At 38.0% G+C, this 21,089-nt stretch overlaps 1 protein-coding gene across 12 annotated transcripts in view; it reads right to left on the minus strand.

Annotated features, from left to right (window-relative positions):
• Positions 1 to 21,089, minus strand: part of UTRN (utrophin) — a 347,871-nt gene that overhangs the window by 33,384 nt on the left and 293,398 nt on the right. For all 12 annotated transcript variants that reach the window (XM_074537592.1, XM_074537591.1, XM_074537590.1 and 9 more), the window contains 5 exons: positions 19,312 to 19,513; positions 11,982 to 12,067; positions 5,150 to 5,307; positions 2,675 to 2,841; positions 160 to 271 (listed from right to left, as the gene is read on the minus strand). In XM_074537592.1, the coding sequence (XP_074393693.1) occupies positions 160 to 271; positions 2,675 to 2,841; positions 5,150 to 5,307; positions 11,982 to 12,067; positions 19,312 to 19,513 (725 nt within the window). The remainder of the gene's footprint in view (positions 1 to 159; positions 272 to 2,674; positions 2,842 to 5,149; positions 5,308 to 11,981; positions 12,068 to 19,311; positions 19,514 to 21,089) is intronic.

Consider the following 21,089-nt stretch of genomic DNA (forward strand, 5'->3'; position numbering starts at 1 on the left):
AAAAGTTCCCGATACCTTCCAAAGAGAAAGGTAGGAAGACAAATTGTATTAAACATATGTAAAAGAAATCCTGGCTAGGTAACAAAGATTATGAAAAAATATTTAGACCTCAAATCTGGTTTGTTATCCATTAGAAACACTGAGCGAACTGGTACTCACAGGTATGCAATACTCCACCATTGGATAATGCAATTTATGCCCCTTGGCTGTGCGGCCAGAAAAGAAGCAGCTCTGACAGACATCATAGTTGAAATGCTTTAAGCTCCGGTACCTGTGGGGACATTAAACAAAGTGATTAGAGGTTTACTTCTAATTAAGCCTCACAAAGCAAATTACTCTCTGAAATGGGTCACCTGCTTTTCAGCAGCAGCAACACAAGGACACAGTGAGTTTGTTGGGATTAGCTGAGAGAGAACTTTGGAGTGTGTGAGTGGGCACAACCAGAATGTGGCACGGGCAGCGCTCATCACGGCTGCAGGCCCAGGGACAGCAGTGCCACCGCAGCAGCTGCAGGGGACACAGCAAACCTGCAGCCCTCTTAGTCCACAGAACCTTCCTACACTCACACCTCACTGAGTATTTAGAAGTTCCTGTCTCCATCTCAATATAGAGACCCATCTGAAATGCATTACAGAGTCTGTAACTGCATATATCAATCACCTGCTGCCCAAACAGCTTTGATGCAGAAAATCATACTGGCATTAGCTTTACTGATGGACTGGAAAGAATTTATAATTTTAAAGTTTTTACTGACTTTAAACTACATTGCTTTAGTTTTTCTTTTCCTCTATTTACTATTCATGTGTTATCTCAACAAAAACTTCTATAAACCAGACTGGTTTATTTCAGTTTTTATACTTAACAGTTAAAGGTTGGCAAATAATTTTAGTGCTCAGAAACTCAACACACATTTCAGAAAATTGAATTCTCAAGAATTCATGAATTGTAAGAATAATTTAAAATTCAGTTAAAATATACAATGATTTGTTTACTTTTAGTTGATTTTTAAGAGAGTGCATGTATAAATAGGCTAACAAACTTCTACAGTATCCCTTGTACTAAATGTAATCACCAGGAACATGATTTATTTATTTATTTAGACTAAATCAACAGTTCAGTTCCAGACTGCACCGACTGTTTCTATGCTATGGTTATTCCGACTGGATGAGGTTATATCATCTGTATGAAACTAAAATGAGCTAACTGAACCAAATTGAATAGCTACTGAATAGTTAAAGTTTAATTTAAATTGCTTCTTGAGAGCAGTTTTCAGTACCCCACATTTTTCCCCTGTTGAGTTTTATGTTTTGTTTTGCAAGAGAATATGTGTCTATAAATGTAAAAGTTCACTTTAAAAGATGCTGATCCAACTTGTTTATAATCTTTTCTCAGAGCCAGTGCATTAAATGGCTCCATTTACCTTCTGCTAAGATGCTAGATGCTTTTGTTGTTGCAGATCTCTAGCTTCATTGTAGAAATTATTTAGAATGACCCATTCTAAATGGGTCTTTGTCATCCTTTCCATCTCTCTGCCCTCCTACACATAGTGCAACTTAGACAACTATAACACAGCTGTGCCAGAGCTTTGTCACCTTATGCTTCCTCTAACAATAACAAAGACTGGAACATTTAGAAAATGTCATCTCCTTTTAAGACAGGCAACAGAGTTTGATCAGATTATTACTTTTGCAAATAATCACATACCTATATTTATAATGAAAAAAGAAAAAGAAGGTTGCTAGCTCAATCCCATTAGATTGACTAAAGCCAGCATTCCTAAAACTAGGCAAGATGAATCTGACCTCAAGATTCACATCATTATCCTCTACAAGGATGAACAAAAATTCCTCATCTGCCTAGATACCTAAAGAAAAATCTTAGAAGTGTTTACATGATTGACTGCTTTAAATTTTTCCTAGATAATACATTAGACTCCATGACCACAGTAGAGCAAAAAGCCAGTTATGCTCACCTCTGGCCTCTAATGCAGATTTTGGAGATGAGGTTTGCATCACTTTATACACTGGAGCAATCAATTTACAAATGCATGTTAGTCATAGCATTACTTACTAAGGGTACCAACTACAGCTTAGGAGAATAACATGGAGAATATTCCCCATGTAACATTTTCTTTTAGAATTCACACCTTTCTTTGAAAAGAGAAAAGTTAGGTTATGTACAGGGACATAGGGACTTTGCAAGTCTCATCACAGCAACATATCAGTGTTTGTTTTAAGCAAGGAAAGATTGATGTTGAAGGCTGTTTTATACTGCCTGGCATAAGTGAGTTTCCCAAGCCTTATGCAGGAGAGCAGACAGATGGTCGATGTTTTTTTTTTACTGATCACCTCCTTTTGATCTTGTGCTTACAGAACACATGGGGTGCATTTATACTTCAGTTGCTGTCTCTTGAATCCATCAATCCAAAACCATCTGATGACAGCCCACCCTGCGCCTCTGTCAGGCACAGGACCACTGGGTGTCCAACAGTGGCACTGCACGAGCCAGAACTGCACTGGCTCAGGCCACACTGTGGCCTCACCATGAGTGACAGATCCCCTCTTAAAGAAGGAAAACAGTGGAAAAACGGACGGGAAAAAAACTTCACTTGTTGGAAAGCTTAAAAATGTGGATATTTTCAGAGAAATATTGTACCCAACACCTTTCCTCTTACCTAAATCCAACAATTGGACACTCCTTACAGATGTTGCACTTGGCCTGATGTTTTGCTGTTTCTGCAGCTGCCACACGGTGCAGAACTGGTAACCACACCATTGACTGTGGTTCTAAGCGCATCCAATCTATGAACTGCTTTACAGTTATTTCTGGCTTATTGTGGTTCTGTGGAGAGAAAAAACCCACATCCAAATTCAAAAACACAACAACAAAACAACAGACTAGATTTTCCTTAGAAAATCTATGGAACAAAGACCCCAACAACCTGCATGAATTCTTTCCATGACAGTTTAATCCAAAACCATTTACAGAATAAAAGAAATAACCTCAATGAAAATTAAAATAAAGAAAATAAGTTAAGTCATTAAGACTTTAGAAGACTAAACAGCTGTGATAAAGTGGACAGATGGTAAGAAAGATGGAGGACATAGTACAGAAGTAACAGACTGTAAAGTAAAGCTGTCTTTCAACTGAACTGACTCGAAAAGTAAGTGAGCACACTCTCCAATTCAGACATATTGAAGACATGGTTAACTTCTGAGTTAAGATTGATGACAAAATACTAAAAGTCAGTAGTGTTTGCATGTGTGTACTGATTGCCCCAAGACCCGCCAATTTTTTATTGTGTTCTGAGGCCATGATGTTCTTTCTAGTTAGCTCATTAAATATAACACGCACACACAATAAACAAACAAACAGGCAAAGAACAAGAAAGGAATCTGGCATTAATAGCCAGTCTGCAAAAATATATTCAAGCTAATGTATTAACATGATTGTTTTAAGAAGCAAGCAAACACACTTCCACATTTTCTTTAAGAGGAGCTTAGTTACAAAGGTATTGTATTCATCAACTTTGTCAGCAATAACAACAGAGCTCAATATTTCTGAGCTCAATAGAAGCAATAAAATAAAGCTTAAAATGAAAGTTATTCTTAAATGGTAACACATGATGGAAAGCTTCTTAACCTATTCATGGTCCAAGTTCATTTTTGGCAACAAGAGGGAGAAGCATGGAAACAAAAGTGTTTCTTCCTCACCAACAAAATCCTTGCTTTCACTGGGCTGAGATAACTGACATGCAGCTGCATATTTTCTCTATGCTCTCCTAACCAGGGACTAAACTTGAACTACTCCTGTGAGTTGAGGGATTGTAACCTCATTATCAATATAATTGTAATAATACATCAAGTATTTAAACAGTATCTTGCTAGTACCCCCCACCCACAGCTAAATAGGATGGGAGATGGGGTAGATATTTGAGGGACATAAAGGGTCCCTTTGGGAATGATAAATGAAAAGTTTATTTCAATATGACTCAAACCACTCAAGGCTAGTGATAGATAATTCAAGCATCATCCTTTATTGTCTGAAGCGGCAATGTTAAGACATCAGGGGAAGCTTTACATGGTTAATTGGTGAAACGAACTTCTGTAAGTATTTATCCAATTATTCATGGCTTGGACAAACATTCTTCCAATCCTAATCACCTGAATCCAGAAATGAATCTAATAGTTTGGGAAAAAAGTCAGCACAATTGCATTTTTTAAAGAACTGGACAAAAATGTAGAAATCTCTATGAAAGAATAACAAAAGAAAATCCTCTGAAAGTTCACTAAAATCTTTGATGTTCAATTCAATAAAATGAGAAATATCCAAGTCAGTAATTTTATATAAGCTGTGGTGTATTTTTAATCCATGTAAAATTTCTGACAATGCTCAAATCAGCTGCTTTCATAAAAATAATGCACTGAAGCAGAATGGCTATCACTACCTAACATTTGGAGCCTTAGGCATCCTTGAAAAAGTCTGAGTTAGTTGTGGTCCATTACAACATTCTGTTTTTAATTCTCATCTTCTTTAAACAGACAGACATTCCTTGCAGCCTCATTAACCCCCTGCATGTAGCGTGGAGCTTCACAGCAGGCTGCAAGAGCTTTATTCCATGTTCTGCTTGCAATATAAAAAATACTATGCTTGAAGTTTCATGCAACTGCAAGGCCTTTTTTGTCAGTAACATAATGCTGAATAATTTCCTCATGCACAAGGTCAAAAATCACTATCAACATCATTTTCTTGTTCTGTTAAGATCATGCCTTATTTCAGCTGGAAAAAGCATGTTTTTCTCACAGCATCGGGCTGCTTTGAACAATGCAAAGCAGGATAATTGGCCAGTACAAAATTTTTTAACAGCTTTTACAGCCGCAAACACTGTCAAAATCATGAAGATTTATATGTTCTTTTGGCTAAACAAAATCTGTTTGATCCTCTCCTAAACCATAAACCATCTTTCCCAGCTGCATTTCCACATGAATTTCCCATACTTAGTTGCAGGAGCATATTAATTTCTGTTCAAAACCCAGTGGATGTTTTTATATTCCTTGCTTCTTTTTACATCAGCATGTACAAGTGAATCTGTAAACAAAAAAGAGAGTTTGGTTTTATTTAGTTCTTCACGTGAAGGTCATTATCTTACCTGTTGGAAGCAGCTGCGCACACTGGGTTCAATGTTGCTGCCACCAAAGGCTGCCACTTCCCCAAGCTGTCGTGGGATCTGGATAGCATCATGAAGCAGAAGGCCCAGCTGCCTCTGGTCACACATTTCTGTAGGGCCTGCCACCTCCTTGAAGAGGTCTGCAACATCAACAAAAGATACCATCTTGTTCCATTTCCATGTACACCTCCTTTTATTCAATAATGCTGCAGCTCAAGCTTTTAATTTCCGTATTATTGTTGTGGTTACAAACGGCCACTGTCCCAGAACCTTCATCTAATCTTGATTCGTAACCATACAAAATGAGAAAAATAAGGTCAAAAAAATGAAGATATATTGCTTCTTATGGCACATAATGGACAGGAAGGTGATTTGAGGAAGCACAGTTTCACCAGCAAAAATTCCTGCCTGACAATCGTAATGACCTTCCATGATAGAGTGACTACATTATTGCACAGGGGCATGACTATAGATGTGACCTCTCTGGACTTCTGTACGGCTTTTGACACAGTCCCCCACAACATCCTTGTCTCTGAATTCAAGAGGGATGGATTCCATGGGTGGACTGTTAGATGGATAAGGAATTGGTTGGATGTGGCCAACAACAGGGTAGTGGCCAACAGCTCAGCATCCTGACGGACAACAATGACGAGTGATGTTCCTAAAGGGCCCGTACTGGGACCAGTGTTATTTAATATCTTCATTAATAAAACAGATGAAGGGATTGAGTGCACCCTCAGCATCTGCGAGTGACTCTAAGCCAAGTGGTGTGGCTGACACGCCTGGAGGACGGGATGCCATCCACACCTGGACAACCTGGGCACATCATGGGGTTCAACAAGGCCAAGTGCAAGGTGCTGCACCTGGGTCAGGGCAACCACCAGTATCAGTTCAGGCTGGGGCATGAAGGGACTGAAGGCAGCCCTGTGGCAAAGGACTTGGGAGTGCTGGCAGATGAAAAGCTGGACAGCCCAGAATGACAACTGTATCCTGGGCTGCATCAGAAGCAGTACAGCCAGCAGATTGAGGGGGGTGATTCTGCCCACTCTGCTCTTATGAGACTGCACCTGGAGTACCAAGTCCGGCTCTGGGGTCCCCAGCACAGGAAGGACTGTTAGAGCAGATCCAGAAAAAGGCTAAAAACTCATCATAGGAGAGATGTTCCATCACTCTGAAGAAACACTCAGCGAGTTGGGGTTGTTAAACCTGAAGACCCCAGGGAGGCCTTATTGTGGCTTTTCGGTACTCAAAGGGGCCTTACAGAAAAGCCAGGAGCACGGCTTTTAGCAGGGCATATTGCAATAGAACAAGTAGTAATGGTTTTAAAACTAAAAAAAGGTAGATTTAGACTAATTATTAAGGATAATTTTTTTTTTACAATGAGGGTAGCAGAACACTAGAACAAGTTGCCCAGAGAGGTGGTAGATGTTCTATCCCTGGATTCAAAGCCAGAGTGGACATGGCTCTGAGCAACCTGATCCAGCTGAAGATGACCCTGCTCATTGTAAGACGATTGATCTAGATAACCTCTTAAAGCCTCTTCCAAATCAAACTATTTTATGTTTCCATGAAGAATGAAATAATATTTCATATATCCACTTCTTGTGCTACAAAAATATGTCATGCTTCAGTTGGTTAGGGACAGAAGCACAACCACTCTGAACTGAGACTGAAAGTTAGCACAAGTCACATCTGGCCATGTGAAATAGCTTAAAGCAAGAACAGCAGCCAGAAAGACCTGAGATAAGCAATAATCAAATTTTCTTCCTGGATAACCATGTCTGCTTCCATATACTTTTCCTTCACTGACTAAGGCAGGTGTCAAGCCCTGCAGTATAAATGAATGAACTAGGATGACGGCAACAACGGAAAAAATTGATGATGAAAGGGATCAAGAAAATTTTTCCAGATACAGGCACTGGGAAGGAACATAGTGCTTGTACCTAAATTCACAGTAAAACACTGAGTTAATAGGTCTGTCAGCAGTACAGTTATTATTTCTCATGTGCTTTCTTAGCACATTTCTTTGATTGGACAATTTTAACTGTTAAAATGCTCAGCTAAAAACATTAATGTTTCTGCCAACAATTTTAATTTATGAACTCTGTAGCTGTGTACATTAGCACTCAGTCAAGAGATTAATCTTTTCTGAAAACATCTTAAATGCTGACTTTATCTAATAAATATTTTCTCATTCTGTGATTTGAACAAATTACAAAAGTGGTGGAATCAAATTATTATATTCATTCCAGCTGGTTTTTACAATCGCCTTTTGCACTCAATGGCTGGCTTGGATTAAAGTTCCAAGTAATCTTAAAAGAAAAAGAATCCATCTATATAATGCCCTTCCTTTTTCATGTTTCCCATCAGAACAACCACCAATAAATTAGAAATAAATGACATTTGAAAATTCAGTCTGACTGCACTTCTGATCAAGAAAAAGACAACCTTCGTTCAGAAACACTCATGAGTAACTCTTATTACATGGTGTAAATTGTTTTGCCCTTCATTTAGAGCAACTGGCAAGCTTTGTCAGTGTGCTTCAGACAGCCCAGGCACAGTTTTTTTCTTCTCAAAGGAGGTGGAAGCAGAAGAAAGGACCTTCACCAAAAAAAAAAAAAAATCAAAATGACTGAACTAATTTTTAGATTTTATTGTATTTTTCTTGCCCTTTCTTGCCTAGTCAAACACCAGCTATAGCATCTTGTTCACTCAGTGTTGAGAAAAAAACAACCAACACAGACAGAATTAGGGGACAGAATTAGTACTGTACAGCTGCAGGCTCCTCTTGGCAAGCCCAGATCCTGGCTATCTTCAGCTGAAGACGGCAAAGCTTTTCAATTTCTAAGAGTCAGCTTAAAAAAATTGATAGTATATTTAAAAAAAAAAATTGTTTTATTCTTTCTGTTTGCATCAGTCTGTAGTGGAAACAAGCCATTAAAGAAGAACAATTCATTAGCTGCTGGAGCTGGGAGGCAGTAATTTCCTAAGCCCTAAAACTTCACTTGTCTGTGGAGCTGCTAAATAGAGGAAAACAATGCGACAGGAGAGGGAAAAGTGATTAGCTAGGAGGAAACCAGCAAATACCTTTGAAGAGCTCAAACTTCTCCAAATCATTTGTTTCTTAACACTGCCAGCTGTGCCCCAGCCAAAGGCTGTCCAGGTGCAAGGAGTTCATGGATGGCACTCTCTTTTCCCAAACCCCTCAATGCCATCAATGTGGCACACAGGAGGAGAAGCTCCAAAACTGAAGGCATGGAAATGAGAATGCTCCTGTTATCTGGCCTACCTACTCCAAATAACCCATGAGCCATTCCCTGGCAAAGGAGGCATGGCAAGAACATCTCTCAACTAGGAGATGGAGGAGAGCTTGCTTTAGCTCTGACAGGGAGTACCCCAGCACCCTACTCCCCACAGTGTGGGAGACTCCACACATCACACATCAGCCATCTTAAAAGTCACAACCTCTTTTAAATGAAATTTGTTAACATGTACATACACACTAAAAGAGTTTCAACATTAAATACATTGATATAAAGGTTAAACTGTATAAGGGATTCCACCAAAGTACAAGAAGAATGACTAAGGAAGCAGAGAAAAGATTATGCAGATCTGAGTTGTATGAAAAAAACATAAACTAGGAAAAGAGAAATCAGTTAAATAAATTTAGCCTCACACTAGTATTTTGAGGATTGCAACCAGTGGGACTCTGTAACTTAGCTAGACAACCTGAAAAAAGGTACTTAATGGTTGATAAAGAAAGGGATACTTGAAAATATTGAAAAGTTTATTGAATCAAAAGGATAATCAGATAGTAGAAAGATGTTCACAACCCACATTTTATGTGGCCTTGTCACAAACAGTTCTAATGTCTTCTTTTTTTATGTTAGTTCCAAATTATTTGAAAATTTACAACATAAACATAACAGTAAAAAAACCCCACCACATTCCAAGGATGTTGTACATCACTTGAAAACTGAACTGCTTAGTAAATCCCATCTTCTAAGTAGCCCTTCTTTTTCATCTCAAATCCTAAAGATTTTACACATTACCCAAAAGCTACACACTGTAAAAAACTCCATATGGTTTTTTTTTTTCTGTTTCTGCTGACAGTTTGGGCTGTGGGTGTTAGAAACAAGTGTAAAGTACATACAAATGCATTCTTCTGCAGCTCACAAGTAACATTCCTTGTCAGAAGAGAAAGCAGAGAATAGCATGGTTATGGCAAGACCAGGACATTAGCCTCAACAACAAAAAAGAAGCCTGAGACTCCTCACCCCAAAGCATAGATGTAAGCAGCCCACAATTACTGAATTACTTTTGCAAGTCCATTTTAATTCTCAGGACCATTCAGGCATGTGCTTGAAGTTAACCATGTCTTAAATGTTTTCAAGAATAGGCATTCTTTAATTGAGGCTTCAGTGTTTCCTCTAAAGCAATTGAGGCTTTTAATTAAAAACCCATTCTCATGTCAACCCAGAAGTCTAGAATCTTTAAAAAAAGCTTAATTAAATTAAAAAAAAAATCACAAAAATTTCTCTGTCAAAACATTTTTTAAAAATGTGTCAAGTGAAAAGATCCTCCCTATACTGGAAATGAACATACAGTCTCTAGGAAGGTGGAACACTTGAGCAGCAAACATTCTGGTCAAGTTTTACAAAAGAATTAAGGGTTCAGCCAAAAGTTTTTAAAACAAGAAAACTTGCTTATTTTACCACCAACTACTCTAAGAGTTTGCCTCTCCAAGGCTAGTGCATTTTTGGCACAGTCTATGCTCTGCTGATGCACAACCATCTGATGGCTGTCACACTCAGAGCAGCCTGTAATTGTCAACACCTCAGAAACTCTTAGAACAGCCAAAAGGAGAAGCAAATGCCAGGAGTTGGTCCAAGAAAGGGAAAAATCAAAAGGCAGGTAATTAGCATTAAGCATCTATCTTTGGAGGTCCTGTTTTTTTTCCAAGTGACTGACTTTCTTGAAAACACTCAGGAATTCCATTACAATTTTTGCTTAAGGACTGAAAACTCAATAGATGTGACAAAATTTCTCTCAACAAGAGATGATTAGTAGGGTATGAAAAAAAATCAAGAGAACCAAAAGAGCTTATATCAAAGATGAGTCTGTGACAGCTCGTGCCAGAGGACCCCAAAACACTCACTTCAAAAGCCACTGCAAACCAAGAACAGTACCTGACACGCTTCCTTTGTTAGCAAAATTTCTTTTGGGTTGAAGGGCTCTTCTGTGACAATTTTAAGGTTCATAAGGACAAGAGAGCCAACAAAGATATCAAAGCCTGGCACATTGATCAGAGCTGAAGTTACAACAAAAAGGATGCATTATCTAACTATTAATTCTGTACTTCAAGAATGCGAGCAACTACTTTAATTTCAGATATATTTCAGGTTGAAGTTACAATCACTAGGTATAAAAGTCTTCTGAAACTTATTTTTTAGGACTTCTCACAGCATCCTTCAGAGTAAAAATCCATCTTGTCGATATAAATTATGTAAAATCTGTAGCCACCACCAGCTGCCATTTTAATTTTACTACTAAACACAAAGCAACAACATAAATATGAAGGTGACCAGGTAATTTCCTCATTCTGCTTCAGTGCCTGTATTTGGCAATTGTATACTAATGTATTACCAATAGCAATTTAATAGGAGTATTCTCAGGTTTTAGAGTTTCTTTAAAGCCATCTTTTCCTAGGGTTATCAGTTTATCACCCACAGCCTAACTCCTACACTTTATGAAAGCTTTTTATTTCACACAGAACAACAGATTGCCTCCTGAACTGTCATCATGGAACAAAGGTATGTCCATCAAGCCCTTTTTTAGTTATGGAATACTTCACACACATGTCAAATGACAGAAGGAAACTAAACACCCCAAAGTCTCAGTATGTCATTCAGATGTCAAAATATGTCCCAATGCACAAAACACCTCTACTTTTGTTCAATGTTAATAACTAAGTTTACAAGACTGATTACAAATGCTCTTAAGGAAAGCAGAAATGTTTTTGCAGAGCTCCAAAGGTATATGGAGCAAATTCAGTCTCTATCATTTTTTTCATGGGTTTCCAAAATGAGTCAAGGAACTACTGTAAAGAACAGCAAATTTAAGATTATGTGCATAATATATAAATGTCCATCATCTAGAATGCTGTAATATAGTGCCCCATCTTCTTTTCTGTATTTGTCAGGGCTTTTTTTTTTCCACGAAGTTACTAAATTCTCTTCTGGTCCTGCATTTCTTTTTGTGAAATATTTTTATATTACTCGGTATTTCTCAAGCTTATGAGATTACTAAAATCAACGTATTTTAAACTTCCATTGCGCAGAAAGCACATACACTAGAAAACCATTTTTAGAGTTCAGATAGTCTTTCTTGTAGACCACTAAATACAATTCCAGGACTTGATATATTTCCTTGCTTTATCAGCCATATCAATCTGATGCAATCAGCACTAACTTGCTTTTTTCCCCTAAACAAAACATATATACATACATGAGATAACAATCAAATATAATACTTCTCTATCTTCCACAAAGCTATATTCTCCTTTTCTTTTGGGGACTGCAGTACTGTGACTTCTGATGATTTAGAATGGACAGCAATACTTTCCAGCCAAGATATAAATCCTACTTTAGCCACTGTCACTGGTGATAATGGAAAGAATTCTCTTTTACTTACTCAAAAGAAAAGTGCCTTGCATCAAGCATGAGAAATGTTTTACTACAAATTTTGCTAGGGTTTTTGTCATTGTACATGACTTAATTATATAGAGTATTTTGTAAAAGAAATTCTTCCTTACATCTGTACTTCTCTTCCAGAAGGCCCTTAGAAAGAGACATCAAGCCAATTTTCAGGGACTGCACTCGAATTTTTCCAGTTCGGCCACTGAAATTATAAAGACAAGACAATTTAATACAGTTTCATTTTATTTCATTCCAACTCTAGTCTATTATATAATACAAAGACACTGGAGAGCTACATTTCAAATATACTTCAGATCTCAAAAAAACCATTAACACTAAAAATCACATTAAGAATTCTTCCCTCATAAAAGCTCAGCTTGCCTTCTAAGTGGTTTTATGTGTCAAAACAGCCTGTATTAATACAAAAGAACAGACATCTAGCTCTGCAAAGTTCTGAAAGTAATTTATTAATGTGATACACACAGGAAAAAATACATGAGCACACAGCAGGAAGGCCTATTACTCAGTGTGAAACACAATGACTGTAAGATGAAACCAAGTTTTGACATCACTGTAATTAAATCGCTTTTTCTTTTTATTTTTTTTGTTTTGTTTTGGTGTATGTTTTAACATACACAATTTTGGGACATAAAGAGGCAATCACATGCACTAATTCAATGATTTGGAGCTGACATTCTTTTTAAGCAATGTCACTTCAGGCTCATCTTGTCCAGCCTACAAAAAAGTATGTCCAAACCTAAAAAGCAACTTGAGAACAGAGAAGTAGGTACCAAAGCAAGTAATGTTAAGCCTGCAGGGCAAATGATGTTCAGAAAGATACTAAAATAACAAACCCAGCTTACAGGGAAAAGGACAATTTTGAAGTTCAGAAGATCAATGCAGAAACACATTCTTAAGAATTCTTTCTTTTTTCAAACATTAAAAAAACATGCAATTTGTCTTTAAATGCGACGTGGCAAAAAAACCCAAACAACTGTAGAATAATTAAACTCTATATTTTACACACATAAGGTTAGCTGGGTCTTTCACCAACAAGTAAGATAATACTAAATTAATTATCACCTCAAACCTTACTTTGGTCCTTTCTGCCACACCGAAGTTATATATACTTTAATTACTTTTGAAGTGATTATTACATATCTCTTTCTATCCTGTCCATTCAGCATATGGTGTGCTGTCTGATTTACTCCACAAATGTTGTGCTGAATATAAAATTACTAATTTACTCCTGGGTTGTTGATAAAGTAGCTAAGCAACTTAAAAATATTAATGCATTTTTCTTTACAAGATCATCTCATCTGGTAATACTAGACAGCAGTATCTTCATTCCATAAGACAGAACAGAGGTATACAGAAATTATTGCCAAATTAATCAAAAACATCTATTACTTTTACTGCCTAGTTGGAAAATCGGGACTCAATTTTCCAGAATGCTATAAAAGTGCCACCTTTTTATATATTCAAGCTTAGCTTCAAATTACCTCTTTCAATCACAGACACTACATCATTCTGGCATACCTTGCCATCTAAATGGCTCATTTTTACACCCTGATAAAGTTATTTCCCCATTCCTCCCTGTGTATGGTTGTTTGTGCTTTAAATTTATATTAATCAGAAAAAAAAGTGAACATTCATTTGGGTTTGATTTAACTCGGGACTGACCACACCATTTGTTTGTTAAAGACAGAAAGTGAGACTTTGCAGCGAAAAGATCAGGGCACAAAGGCTTCAAGCTTCTCCTGATTTCAGGAGATTTCTGAAGGGTCTTTGAAAAACTTCCTTCACACAAAAAGTATTTTCTCAATAAATTACATGAATAATTACAAAGCCTGCAATATTACGTTTTAGAAAGAGTAAAAAATTCACCCCTGGCCTCTTTCTTGGAAACAGATATAACAATCTAATGTCATATATACAGTAAAAAAACCCAACACACCAAAGCCAAATGCCACACACCCTCCCTCTGTCCCCCTAAACCCACAGACATTGTAGTACTGACGTTTCCAAGTTTTCCCATCTTAATGAGTCACAAAACCACTGAGATCAGGAGGGGCCTCCAGAGACTAATGCCCCTGCTCAGCCAGGTAGAGCAGGTTTCCTTGGGATTCCACTTCAATATCCTCAGAAGAAGAGGAAGAGCTTCTCTGAGTAACCTGTGGCATTGTTCGATCACTCTTACATTAAAAACATCTTCTTTTCATATGTTTAAGTAAAATTTCCTGTGTTCCAAGTTGTGCCTGCTGCCTCTTGTCCTGTCACTGCACACCACTGAGAAAAGCCTGGCTCCATCTTCTCTTCTGCTCCTATTGGGTATTTATGCACATTGATAAGATCTCCCTAAAACTTCTCTTCCCTCAGCCTCTACTGATTCATCAGTTACTCCAAGTCCTTAATTGTCTTCACTGTACTTCACTGGACTCATGCCAGTTTGTCCACTTATTTTTTTTCCTGAGGGAGCCCAGAAATGGACCCAGGACTCCAGATGTGTCTCACTAATGCTGAGCAGAAGTACAGGACCACCTCCCTCAACCTGCTGGGATACTACTAGGCTACCTTGCCAGAAGTCTGTTATGCAAGATGCTTCTGAATGGCAGCATAACCATCTAATTGTCCTATATGTACAAAACCTAAGAATCAAGGCTTTATAGTGGGAAGATTCAAGAAACTTTTTAATTTCTGAATTCATAAAAATTTATGCCACAGGTGTCATACATGCCACAAATGTCAGTACACTATTCAGACTCATTATACCAATACAAGCATGCTTGTCATTACAAAATCAATTGATAAGGCCACTTTGGGCAGCTCAGATATTTTTTTTGCTCTGATCTTGATGAAGGGGAGCCTGAATCTATTCCTTTCTCTAAATAACTTTCTAACACTGGGTTAGGATCCAAAACTTCTTGACAAGCAAACACATTCTGTACCATAGTCAAAACAGAGGCCTGTGAAACCTGTAAATCATAAATGTACTAACCAAGATATAATTAAGAGTAAATTGTTGAATGTAAGTGTAAAAACTACTGTTTGCCAGCAGTGGTATGCAAATATTCTGCAGCATTGTGATGACACAGACACAGTATATATAAGCATTTTATCTAAGCATGCAACTGTCAAAGGGACAACCAGTGATGGGCACAGCTGCATACAGGAGTTAGCCAGATTAGAAAAAGTTGTCAGAGAGGCAACACAAATATAAGAGATTGCAATCAGGAATACACAAAAAAGAATCTTGGAGAACAGAATTATAACATGAAGTCTAGAGGAACCTTATGTCCCTGGGGGAGGAGGGACAGCAGCATAAAACCATCAGGGGCTGGCAAGGAAAACTAGAGAATGAAGATGAGCCCAGAGCCATTCAGCCTTCTCTTGTCAAAGAGGTCTCAGGCCTAGACAACACTGGTCTTCAGATGATGAAGACTAGTATGATTACAGCTGTTAAAGAGATGAGTGACCCTACTGAGGAGATGGTGTTTCATAGCGTGTAGGAATGTGGGTAGTCTGAGTACCATCGTGGCATGCCAGCTAGGCCTATGAAGTGCTGGGGGAAGAAAGTTAGGTTTACGCCTACGAACATTACACTGAAGTGTGCTTTAGCTCCTGTTGAGTGGAAAGCATACCCAGTGAATAGAAGGAATCAGTGGGTAAAGCCTGCTAGGATTGCAAATACTGCTCCTATTGACAGTACGTAGTGGAAGTGGGCTACTGTGTAGTAGGTGTCATGTAGGGCAAAGTCTGGTGAGGAGTTTGCTAGGACAATCCCTCTTAGTACTCCGATGGTAAATAGGAAGATGAATCCTAGGGCTCGTAGTACTGGGGGGTCTCATTTGATTGTGCCTCCATGGAGTGTGGCTAGTCAGCTGAACACTTTAGTGCCAGTTGGAATGGCAATGGCTGGCACTGCAGCTGAGGACTACCAGGGACTGCAGCTATCAGTTATCTGCATAGCCCAGCAACATGAGGCAGCCTGGTAGATCAGTGAAGGTCAGCACAGACACGTCCCTTTGATCACCCACAGACAAGTCAGACAAAGGAGCTCATTCTCCTGCCTTACTGAGGGCCAGAACCTCCTCAGAGCGTTCTTACTGCTATCACAGCCTGCCAAGCTGCTCCCACTGAGTGCTCTATGAATCCAAACAGCCGTCATAAACACAGGGGATGCAAGTGGAGTGCATGCAAAAAACTTCCATCAGCTACTGTCAAAACCAGGGCATACATAAAGTTAAGGCTGACTGAGCAGGTATCTCATCCTCATTCCTCAGAAGTTCAGATTTCACTGAAATGGACACGCTGGTAAGGCCTGGGATATTAATTCAGGCTGGTGTTAGAATTTGCCAGGTGTATGACTGCAACAAAAACAAAGTCGTGATTCTTCAGGGGAAGATTGTGCTGCAGAGAATGAGCATGAAAGACAGCTTTGATCATATGGAAAATACCAGCATAGATACCACAAATACCCTTCTCAGACTAATGTACCAAAGAAATTCAATTTAAAAGAAGGCATTATCAAAAGTATCCTAGCATTAAAAAAAAAAAACCTAAGAAAATTTAAAAGTTGAAATACAGGAAATCAGATAAAGACTGCAAAATATTTAAACAGTGCACATAAAAGTTTTTTCATGGGTAATTCTAATTGAAATGAGTCATGGCCCTGAATCAGTACATATAGAAGCAACTCATTTCAAGGGGTGTTAAGCTACTCCATTACTACTGAAAGCTATCAGTCCTTTTTCTACAAATGATGTTTGGAGATTTCAACAAATGTGACAGTATATAGTTGAAAAGAAAAACCACCAGCTATTGCTTTTGGATGCTTTAAACACAGGCCTAGCCAAAGTATTTTATAGATCAAAACTTCCTTCACAGTTCTCATTCCAAGTATCAAGATAGTTATCTCTAATTTCACAAAAAAAAAAAAAAAATCTTTGGACTAGCCAAAAAAAAAAGAACCCTAATTTTGGAAAATGTTTATAAAGGCAGATGTTGATGTCTGGAACAACCTTTGAGTCCTTGATGTAGTAAAAGTCACTGAGTAATTTTAGTGTTTCTCTCCTCTGCTCAGAATGAATCACTCCTAATGTGTCAGAAAAAAACAGAACATAACAGACCTTTTCTAAAAATAAATAGGTTCTTTTTAAGGGCCAAAGACATCTGCAGGTTAAGTCTGGAGAACTATACAGTTTGCCATTAATCTGTGAATCTGTAATTAAATCTCAGGTTAGCGGCATGCGACTAACAGATGCTTTTTGTTGGCAGTTTAACAACTTGACACATTTTATATGCATAACACCAATGCACTATATACAATGGAAATGCCAAGACACAAATTAGCTCTTTTGTAAAGGCCAGTTTAGAAAACAAAACCAAATATTCCAGCTTAAAATTGCTGCCTGGTCTTCTAGCTTTTCTTTTTCTTCCTGGAGTGAATTTGAAAGGGGAAAAAGAAAGCACACTGTAAAATGTAATTTTCTCTCAGTAAACTTCATCCTGGATTTTTCAAAGTTTAAATAAAGTCTCAATGGACTTGAAGAAGCATCTACATTAAGTTTTCAACATAATAGTCAAGGTGAAATGGGAGAAACTGGAAACATTACTGAAAGAAAGATTTGCTGCTTACCAAGTGAATTTTAAATATGAACAGATTAAACAACTTGACTTCTACCTGAAGTTAAGATTCAAAGGTAAGCATCTAAAGAAAATGTAGTAGATTTGTGTTCAGTCTAAAAGAAAACACAACCCAGCCAGTAACTACAAAAAATTTTCTGACATCACTACGTCTATTATTCCAAATTGTCAATAACATTTAAGTCAAGCAACTCACTTGATCTATTGCTCTATTTGCGAGCAATGTATTTGTACTTTCAGAACTTTCCAAAATAAAAATAAATGCAGGAAGAAATCCCAGTCAATATTTGATGGACCCTCTAATTTTTCAGCAGTAATGGGGAGAAGTCCAACTAACAAATGTTTGAATGTCGGTAGCCAGCAGATAAATGGCAAATGGTTCTACGTACTCTGTTCCCTCCTTCCCTCTCCCCTAAAACCAAAATAAAGTAAAATATCCATGAAGTATAGGAGAAGTGGTACGTAATCCTCTGAGGGGAAAAAGCAAAAAGGTATGAACTGTTAGAATTTGGCACTGAGTGAACATATTGAAGACTATGTATACATCTACAAGTAAAAACTCCCATTTGCAAAGCCAGGTATAAGAATTTTTATCGCTATTCAAGAAATACTTTTGCTCTTTTCAACTTCAAATGGGGAGAAAGAAAATAAATTTTGTAACCACCCTCATGGAGCTTAGCAATTCTGATCTGTAATTTTGTTTATAGCTCTGAACTATTTTCAATCAGACACACTCAAGCAACCACAACCTGTACTGCACTACTGAGTCTTTAGTCAGCTCCAAAAGAGTCCTGAAAGGCCTTTGCTGAAGCAATGTAAGGAGACACATTTTAGGGCATGGAGGAGCTGATGGAAACCAAGTCTTTCCCCAGTTTTTACTACACAAGGGAGATAAAGATAGTGAATGCCACTAAGAAAAACAGGCAACAAACTCATGACTCAAAAGCACAACTAAATAGAAGTAGATTGCTTGCAGGTCATGCAGGCTGACATAGGGCAGGGCAGGGCAGAGAGGACAGAGTTCAATTTCCAGCAGAAGAAAGAACTGACAAAGAGCTCAGAAAGAACTGGCCAGTATCACAAAGGGCTGCTGGAGTGGATGTTTTCATGTTTTTTGAGACTTAGCTCTCTTTCTAGAAACAGCAAATGTGTATTTTAATAAACCCACAAGTTCTTATTGTAAGCATCCCAAAATATTCTTTAGGCAAACTCAATGTCCTTGGGAAATACAGCCTTGCTGCCAGGACAAGGGCAGGTGGACCACGTAACATCAGCCCTCGGAACTGATCCATGGCAGGAGCTGTACGTGCTGGAATGGAGCCACAATTAGGACACTGCTGACCCTCCAGAATCAGACAGGCTTTAGTGCTGAGATCACAACAACCTCCATTTGACAGAGCACTCAGGGCAGGCAGCTCAGCCAGGACTATGAGAGCAAGTAACTAAGTGTAAAGTACATGAAAAAAACTGTCTCCACCTATGGCAGAAATAGAATCTGATCTGAATGGCCATCAATCTGGTAGACTTGGAATATTCACAGTAGGAACACAGCTAGCTTTCTACACACATACATATTTTTTTTAATCCTTTCAATGTTTCTTTGGTAGTAGTACAGAAGTAGTGTAATTTTAGTTCAGTGCTGACCAGGACAGGATAAGAAACACCTTATTGCATGCAACTGTACTTTCATTATGGAGCCAAAAACATCAGAAGATAACTTTTTAATAAAGAAATTTTTAAGGCTTTATAATTTATAATTCCTGGGGGTACACATAGTGACAAAAAGAACATTTTTCTTACCTATCATACACGTTGAGTAGCCAGTTAAGACACATGTCTACACAGAGAGGAACATTCACCATATCTTTGTGTTTCTCTTCCAGTCCACTGTAGATGGTAGTGAGACAGCTGATCACATCTTGGACACCAATCAGCTGATCATTTTGACTCAACTTGTGCTGTTTGAAAACTTCACTTGTCGTGTTGAGGTCCAACAGGTCCACTAATAATAGATTTAAAAAAATAATAGGATTAAAAAAAAAGTGTGAATACACATTGACAATAATTGTTTATGGGCAAATTGTAGCAAACACTGCAAACAACTGCAAACAAACTGCAAACAAAGCCCAGTGGCTTTCATTTAATAATTTTTAGTGACAAACCATTCTCTGTGACAAGTCAACAGCATTTGGGCACTATTTATTAAAAAAAACTAGAATAAAAACATTATAATGGCACTGCACAGCCCAGAACAACATTAAAATAGCTGCTAAAGTAGTCTATGTAATTAGAAGATCCTAACTTTGGATGCACACAGAGAGAATTCATGAGGCTTACAGGATTCTTCATATTTACCATAAAGCAGAATCCTATAAAAGGACTATCACTTTTGATCAAAAGTGATCAAAAAAATGTAAAGCAAAGCAAATTCTTAGGCAAGAATTCTTTCTTAAAGCCCTGACTAACTGAATAGCAGTTGCTAAATTAGGGCTTAAAAGAAAGCAAGGAGATTATTCATTGTATTTTCCAGAACACTAAATGCTATGCTTTCTTGAAAAATATTTTTATCTCCTTTATTACAGAATTCTTTCTATAAGCAGTTGGTGATGGAATGGATATTTTACAGGGGAAAAAGGGTTTTGCTCTCAAAACCATTTAAATGTGATTGTGAAAATCTGAGGTTTGCATGGTGAAAAGAAAAGGCCATCAATGAGCTCTTCTACCTCCTTTTGCAAAAGAAAGTGGAAAAGATGAAACGTAAATGGTATAATCCTCGGTGACTTTTTTTTTTTTCCACAAGCAAGGACTTTAACTTAAAAATATAATTGCAATGTATTAGTATGCTTGCTATAATATATATAACATGCAGCTGGAGTATATTAAAAGCTCATACTGAGCTGTTTGTGAAGAGTCAGTAACACATTTGCACTATAAATGTCATCTCTCAAATGAAAAAAAAATCCATTTGACAATCTCTGGCATGTTGCGAACTGCTCTTCACCAATCATCACAATGAATCACAGAATCAGAAAATTATTTTTGTTGGAAGAGACCTTAAAGATTTTCTTTTCTCGTTCCAACCTAGAAACTTGCCATGGCAGGAACCTCCCACTAGACCAGGTTGCTCAAAGCCCCATCCAGCCCGACTTTGAACACTACCAGGGATGGAGCATCCACAACTTCTCTGGGAAACCTGTGCCAGTGTCTCACCATCCTCACAGTAAATAATTTCTCCCTAATACCTAATCTAAATGTCTCATCCTCTACTTTAGAACTGTTTCTCCTTGTCCTATCACAATCTGTCCTTTTAAAAAAGTTACTCTCCCTATTTTTTTTAAGCCTCCCTTAGGTACTGAAAGGCTGCCCTAAGGTCTCCCTGGAGCCTTCTCTTCTCCAGAATGAACAACCTCAGCTCTCTGAGCCATTCCTCATAGGAGAGATGCTCCATCACCCTCATTGCTTGCCTCTTGACCTGCTCCAACAGGTCTACATCTTTCCTGTGCTGAGCACCCCAGATCTGGATGCATTATCCCAGGTGAGGTCTCACAAGAGCAGAGGGGAGGAATAACAGTGTTAAA

Source organism: Zonotrichia albicollis, chromosome 3, assembly GCF_047830755.1.
Source record: "Zonotrichia albicollis isolate bZonAlb1 chromosome 3, bZonAlb1.hap1, whole genome shotgun sequence".
Classification (NCBI taxonomy): domain Eukaryota; kingdom Metazoa; phylum Chordata; class Aves; order Passeriformes; family Passerellidae; genus Zonotrichia; species Zonotrichia albicollis.